At 37.8% G+C, this 8,219-nt stretch overlaps 1 protein-coding gene across 1 annotated transcript; it reads right to left on the bottom strand.

The window, feature by feature from the left end:
* Positions 1-1,280: 1,280 nt before the first annotated feature.
* On the bottom strand, positions 1,281-7,178 carry LOC113259754 (olfactory receptor 147-like). Its single transcript, XM_048217280.1, has 2 exons — positions 7,160-7,178; positions 1,281-2,203 (listed from the first exon to the last, which is right to left on the bottom strand). Exons 1-2 carry the CDS (start codon positions 7,176-7,178, stop codon positions 1,281-1,283), a joined length of 942 nt encoding a protein of 313 aa, XP_048073237.1.
* Positions 7,179-8,219: the final 1,041 nt, after the last annotated feature.

Consider the following 8,219-nt stretch of genomic DNA (forward strand, 5'->3'; position numbering starts at 1 on the left):
TGAGCCCCATGTCAGGCTATATGCTAAGCATGGAGCCTGCTTGAGATTCTCTCTCTTCAAAAAAAGGAAAAAAAAAAAAAAGACTCTGCAAAGCATTTTTCTGACATACTCACATGTGCTCGTTACTTGTCTCCTCCTCCTGCCCCTGGGCACCCCAGCACTACCTTACTGTAGACAATGAACCCTATTGGAGAACAAGAACCCTGTCTTGTTCAGCACTGTATCTTTTCATGTTTAAAAACAGAGCCCAGGGGCGTCTGGGTGGCTCAGTTGTTAAGCGTCTGCCTTTGGCTAAGGGCGTGATCCTGGCGTTCTGGGATCAAGTCCCACATCAGGCTCCTCCGCTGGAAGCCTGCTTCTTCCTCTCCCACTCCCCCTGCTTGTGTTCCCTCTCTTGATGGATGTCGCTACCTCTGTCAAATAAATAAATAAAATCTTTAAAAAATAATAATAGTAAAAATAAATAAAAAATTAAAAAAATAAAAAATAAAAACAGAGCCCAGTCACAGGGTAAGTGCTTCTAATTGTTAATTTACGTAAACTATATCATTTGTCACATATAAACCTGAGACAAAAGAGATAATGAAAATAATAAAGGGAAAATGCTGAGTGCTAATGAATTAGAGCTTTGAAAGCCCATTTGAGGAAAGGAAAGGTTATCTCAGTTTCTCATCCTTAGGAACAGGGACCAGAAGGAAATCTTCCTTTACCATATTCCCTTGAGACTAAAGTGAAAAGAGACCAGAGATGAGTGACAGGAACATATCCCCATTCTTATATCCTTTTGGGAAAAAAAATAATCTCCTGAAACAAAAGCCCCTACAGTACTCAAAAAGACCACCCTCAGTCCCTCAAATGCAATAGTCTTTCAATGGAGGTTTATTTAATGAATACATGGCCAAATCTAAAGTCCACCGAAGTCCATATATCCATAACAAAGTTTCATAGGAATTCCAGACGTGCCTCAGTCAAAAAATCTCACATTTTACCATTTCTGGATTTATTACCATTCAACTTTTTATACTTAAAACTTTATAACTTCTGAAAATGAGCTGGAGAATGACAAATGAGCTCCTTTTTACTTTCTATGAAAAGATAAAGGAGTGATCCTCTTCTTCCTTATATTGTCTATGTGAAATGATTTAGAAATAATTAACTTAATTTACCCTATTATTTGCATCATTTGCTTTTCTGTTTTGTTTTCTTACTGTTCTCCCCATAGCTTCATACACTGCATGCCCTTCCTAGGATTTGGCATCTATAACTAACACAGTTTCCATTTATGAGAACACCCGTCTCTTCAAAGTCTTACTCAGTGCAATTTTAACATCTTTGTTCCTCAGGCTATAGATAAAAGGATTCATCACTGGCCCCACGATGGTGTAAAAAACTGTGGATACTTTATCTTGATCCAGAGACCCAGCAGGAGAAGGCTTAAGATACATGAACGCTGATGACCCAAAGAAGACAGAAACAGTAATTATGTGGGAGCTGCAGGTGCTGAAGGCTTTGGACCTGCCCTCTGTAGAACGGATGTGGAAAATGTTGGAGAGGATCAAGGTGTAAGAAATGGAGATGGTGAGACCGGGCACCATGACGTTGACGCCCACCACGATGAAAACCACCAGCTCGTTGATGTTGGTGCTGGTGCAGGAGAGCCGAAGGAGAGGAGGTATGTCACACATGTAATGATCGATGATGTTGCCATCACAGAAGGTCAGTCTCAGCATGCACCCAGTGTGGGCCATGGCACCCACAAACCCCATCGCATATGTTCCCGCCATCAGCATGAGGCAGACCTGAGGGGACATGATGGCCTTGTAAAGCAGGGGCTTACAGATGGCCACATACCGGTCATAGGCCATCGATGTCAAAATACAGCACTCATCAATAACAAAGAAGGAGAAAAAACAGAGCTGCGTCATGCACTCTGCATAAGGGACGACGTTCTCTTTTACAAAACCCATCAGCATTCTAGGGATTATGACAGATGAGTAGCAGAGATCAATGAAGGAAAGGTTGAAGAGAAAGTAGTACATGGGAGTGTGCAGGTGAGGGTTCAGACCAATCAGAATAATCAAGCCCATATTCCCCATCACGGTGACCCCATAGATTCCTAAGAAAATGAAGAAGAAAGGCAGCTGGAGTTCTGGCTGTTGTGTTAAACCCAGCAGGATAAACTCGGTCACTGAAGAGTCATTTCCTGCAGCCATTCTTCCCTAAGGCATATCTGTGAGAACAGGACAAAGGGTGACATTACAATGACTACCCAGTTCTCTCCCCCCAATCCCTCCATATTGAGACTGAGACCCAGAATGAGAGAATGAACTCAGACCCACCCTGCTGTGTGCCTTTGTTGTCTCCACTGTATAAAGGCTGAGAGATTGTTTAAAGATGTGTATCAAAAGGTCATAAAAGGCAATTTCCTTAGGGATAAAATTCAGGAACCCTGTTGTCTCTTGACTCTGCAGCCTCTCAGCTGCACTTCTGCTTTGACTGCCCACCAGTCCCCCCTCAGAGACAACTGCCATCTCGACAGGAGATGTATCATTTCAAGGAGCCTGTGGCTCTCATAGAAAAGATTTGGAAAAATAATAGCGGGACAGAGAAAACCCAACACTCACCCTTCTGCATCAGAACTCCAATACCGGCCCTTGGCTCTGATAAATTTCAAGGATTAACAACCCCAAACAGAGATTTGTTGTTGTTGTTTTTGTTTGGAGTGAGTTTTGGACTGAAGATGCCGAGCACAAACCTCAGTACCACAGACTCTGAGGAGCCATGAGTTAGGCATCATGGTTACTGATGGTGGTTTTGCCCAGTGTCCTCTCAGACGAGGGGGTAGTAAATATCATCTGCTGGTACCAGAAGAGATACCTGCTAATATGACCCATGGGGTTTTCATGAGTGGGGAAATCCTAGGGACCTGATTAAAAATCAGAAGACCTATATTTTCCCCAGAGATTAGGCTTTGCAGTGGAAAACAATTTTTACCTAGTCTACATTTACAACTTAACTCATGATAATAACTTTGACCATTGGAAATATACCATTTTACATACATTTTAATTTCCTACCAAATGGGGTACATCCCCAAACAGAAAAACGTGATGATCTTTCCTGCATCCACAATGGTTCCTTTCTAGCACTTATCACTATATGAAATACTACACATTTATTTATTGTATGTTCCCACCACATATAAACATACACTCAAGTACCCATTTACATTTGAATCTAAGCTCCAAATGGATTGTGTCTATTTTCTTCAGTGCTATCCCCATAGCATCTTAGAGCAATGCTTGGCATAGACAGTAAGTATTCAATAAATATTCGTATAATAGAAGAACAGATGAATGAGGATCCTTTTCCCATCTTTCCTGGAATTTATACTGGATACTACAACAGAATTCTAGCCAGGCAAAGGCTTATGTAGTTACCAATGTTTTTCTTTGTAGACCTGAATGTGGGGCAGAAAAAGACATCAGTAACACATGTAAAGGCCACTGCTGAACTCTTAGATACCATCCAGATAAGAGTTACTGAGCTCAAAAAAAGACTGTAATTTCCCGTCTCCCTAAATGTCACAGAGAGCACTTATTTTCACAGGCTCTCAGAGAGGTCCCAATGCGCCCCCCCTCCTCTGGATTGCAGCATGGAGGCGGATCAAAAGTCAGATTTGGATCAGTATAGGAAGGTTTCAACTGCCAAAATCAAGGTCAGCTTATTATGAGAAGTCATTAAACCACTCAAGATTTTTATTCCTATTTTGGCACAGGATAGAAATAATCAAAGTGGGGGGAAGGGGTCAGCTTAATGCCAGATGATCTGAGCAGATACTCCCTACACAGACCCTGGCAGCCCAGAATGAAAGCAAATGAACAACTACTGCATCTGTGAACAAGAATAAATACCAAACCTGATTTTGAATTAAAAATTCAAAAGGTCAGGCACAATATGAAAACATAAATTTTTAAATATATAAAACTAATCTAATTGTAAGTTCTTGGTACATATATAGGTAGTAAAATTACCAAAATTGTATCCTGAAGAGGTAACACTTCTATTCTACCCTCCTGGGGTCTTCAGCTGGGTCTAAGAATGGAACTGACTTAGGACAGACAAATAGGGAAAAAAACATACCTTTTAATTATTTTTTTACATGTGCATGGAAGTCTTCACAAGAAAAGTGAAGGCCAAAAGAAACCATTTAGAGTCAAATGCTTACAATGCTAAGTTGGACAACGAGTAGCAAATTGTGGAAATGTGACAAAGCAAAGGGGCTTTAGCTAAGATAGCTAATTGTGGAGAGGCAACTAGAAAAATACGGTTTGACAAGGTTTGTTTGTACAGACGTCTCAGTCTTGACTCTCCCATCACTAGCGATGATAATTTTTGCCTCCTGATGTAAGAAGAATATGAGAACATCTTTCAGATAATGTTTGTAGCTAAAAATTTTTTCTGAGGACAGGCTATGCTGCATCCCCCATGTTCTTGTGTCATGTTTTTAATGATTTTTAGACCTTATTTTTTTTTAAGTTTTCTATTTACAGAAAAATTGACAAGATCGTACAGAGTTCTCATATATCCCTCTGCACCCAGTTGGCCCTAATACTAACATTTTACAATCATATGGTACATGCATTACCATAAATGAACCAATATTGAGACATTATTATTAATTAAAATCCATAATTCATTTAGATTTGGCTTTTATCGAATATCTTTCTTTCCAGAATCCCATATTACACTTACTTGTCATGCCTCTTTAGGCTCTGTTGGCTGTGACAGTTTCTCACAATTCCCTTGTTTTTGATGACTTTACAGTTTTGAATAGTACTTCTCAGGTATAGTATAGGGCGGCCCTCTATTGGAATTTGATGATTTGTAATGACTACACTGGGTTTAGGGCTTGGGAGAGGCAGGTCACAGAGGTAATGCCATTTTCATCACATATCAAGAATATGTACTATCCTTATGAATTTATGAATGTTCATTGTGACCTTGATCAGGTTTTTCCACTGTAAAGTCATGCTCTCTATACCCCAACTTCCATACTATACTTTTTAGGAAGGAGTTACACTATAAGTAGCAACACTTAAGGAATAAGAAGTTGTTTATTGAATAATTTATTTATATCAATGTACCATATCTACTTCATACACTGGGTTATAATCCAATACTACCTTATTGACACAAATTTTCCAGCTCAAATTTTTCAACGGAGCTCTTTCAGTTGGCTCCTACATCCCTTTGAAATACCCCCATTTTGTGTGTGTGTGTGTGTGTGTGTGTGTGTGTGTGTGTGTTTAAAGCACTTCCTTACTTTGTGGCATTACAAGATGCTTCAGGCTCATCTTGTTTATCACCTACCCTGGTCATAGAATCAGCCATTTCTCCAGGAAATGGTATTAAATTCTTTTTATTAGGGAATGGTATGAGAAACCAAGATCTCAATGCTAGTTGTGCTTGTTGCCACAGGGGTGTCAGTCCTTTAAGGCCCTTTCAGTTGATAAGACAAACAAATATGTTTGCATACTAACAACTGTATATACACGTATCTATGAGTATGTCTATATGTAACCATCTTTATCTATATTAGGCTAAATGTGAGTTCTTACTAATGTCTCCAACTCTAATCTATTACCACATCCATCATCTAGCCTCCTGTTAAGTCTACTTATCTGTAAATTCCCACTCCAACAGCAAGAAACCTGGCTCCCAACTTCCACCATCCATTTATGTAATTGTTCAATTCCAGTGTACATGTACAGCAGTATCAGAATTCCTAACCCATTACCCCACAGAAACCAACTTTATCAACTAGAGCACAGGGCTTATATGCAGTTCCTTTGCTTTTAGTCTCATCAAATTCACTCGTTTCTAGAACCTATTTCCCTTACCTCCTTCACTGAGGTTTCATAATTTTGTAACACACTAAGATTCTCTTTCCATTATTTGTGTTCCTTCCTGGGATTGTCCTGACTTCATAAGTGATTTTCATACATTAAGCTTCATTCTTTGTACTGTAATCCTCTATGCATTTTGAGAAATACATGAATCATTTATCTATCATTACTGTATCACACAGAATAGTTACACTGTCCTAAAAATCCCCAATCTTTCTTTTATTCATCCCTCACTGTTCCCTCCAAAAACCTGACAACCACGGATCTTTTTACTATCTCTATAGTTTTGCCTTTTCCAGAATATCATACAGTTGGACACATATAGTATGTAGCCTTTTCAGATGGCTTTTTCACTTGGAAATATGTCTTCAATACTCTTACATGTTTTTTCATGGCATGATGGATCAAAATCTCTGAATAATATTCCCCATACAGATATTCCAAAGTTTATCGATTCACTTTTAAAGATTTTATTTATTTGTTTTATTTTAGAGAGAGTGTGAGCTGGGGAGGGGCAGAAGAAGAGGGAGAGAATCCCAAGCTGACTCTGCACTGATCATGGAGCCCAATGTGGGGCTCAATCTCATGACCCCGAGATCATGACCTGAGCCAAAACCAAAAGTTAGAGTCTTAACCAACTGAGCCACCCAAGCACCCCTATCCATTCACCTTTTTAAGAACATCTTCTTTACTTTTTGGCAATCATAAATAAAGTGCTATAAACATTCACATGAAGGTTTTTGTATGGACATGAATTTTCAAATCAATTGGGAAATATCTAGGAGCATGATTGCTGGATTGTGAGTGAAGACTATGTTTGCTTTTACAAGAAACTAGCAAACTATTTTCCAAAGTAGCTGTATCACGTTGTTTACCAACAGCAATAAATGAAAGTTCCTATTGCTCCGCATCTTTGTCAGCATTTGGTACTGCCAGTTTCTCAATTTTAGTCATTGTATAGGTTTGCAGGGGTATCTCATTGTTATTTTAATTAAAAATTCCCTAAAAACAAATGTCAAACAACTTTTCAAATGTTTATTTTCCATCTGCATATCTTTTTTGGTAAGATGTTTGTTCAGATTTGTCTCCTTCTAGTAATTGTTTGTTTTCTTATTGTTGAGTTTTAGAATTCTTTTTATATTGTGGACACGAGTACTTGATCAGATATGGATTTGCCAATATTTTCTCCCATGCTGTGGCTTTTCTTAATGTTGTTCACAGAGAAGTTTTTAATTTTAATAAAATTTGACTTATTAATTTTTTTAGCATGTTTTGCTGTTCTATCTAAAAACTCATCACCGAACCCAAATTCACCTAAATTCTCTCTAATGAGTTCCTTTAGAAGTTTTGTAGTTTACACGTTGAATTTTGAATTTACAACAGGTCTATGATTTATTTGAGGCTTGTGTGTTTGAAAGGTATAAGGTTTATGTCTAAATTCATATTTTTACATATGGATATCTGTTTTTTCCAGCACTGTTTGTTAAAAAGATTACTATTTCTCAGTTGAACTGCCTTTGTTCCTTTGTCAATGACCAGTTGTCCATATTTTGGAGGTTTATTCTCTATTCTGATCCATTGATCTATGTGTCTTTTCTTTCATCACACTGTCTTGATTACTGTAGCTTTACGGTGAGTCTTGAAGTTGGGCGATGTCTGTCCTACAACTTTTTTTTTCCTTCAGTGTTGTATTTGATATCCTGGCTCTTTTGCCTTTCCATATAAACTTTAGAAACAGTTTATTGATATCCACAAAAACTTGCTGAGATTTAAATGGAGATTTAGATGAATCTGTAGAAGTTGTTATGAAGAATTGATATCTTAATGCTATTGAATCTTCCAATCCATTAACATAGAATATCTTTCCATTCATTTAGATCTTTATTGATTACTTTTATTAAAGTTTTGTAGTTTTCCACATCTAGATCCAACACACATTTTGTTACATTCATAACTAGGTATTTCTTCTTTACTGTGGATGGCAACAGGGACACAATATGAATAGTATTTCATTTCAAGTTCCAATTATCCAATTGCTGATATATAGGAAAGAAATTAACTTTTGTATTAACTTTGTGTCCTGTGACTCGCTTCTAGTCACTTATTAATTCCAGGAGGTTTTCTTTGTTTGTTTGTCTGTCTGTTTTTGTAGTTGTTCTTGCTATCAATTTTAAGAGATTGTCTATAGAGATAATCAGTCATGCCATCTGAGAACAACAATAGCTTTATTTTTTTTCTAATCTGTATAAGTAGCAAACTTTTTAAAGTTATCATTCCAAGAAGCAATACAGGCTCAAATATTAATAAATC

This window comes from Ursus arctos, unplaced genomic scaffold, assembly GCF_023065955.2.
Source record: "Ursus arctos isolate Adak ecotype North America unplaced genomic scaffold, UrsArc2.0 scaffold_22, whole genome shotgun sequence".
Taxonomy (NCBI): domain Eukaryota; kingdom Metazoa; phylum Chordata; class Mammalia; order Carnivora; family Ursidae; genus Ursus; species Ursus arctos.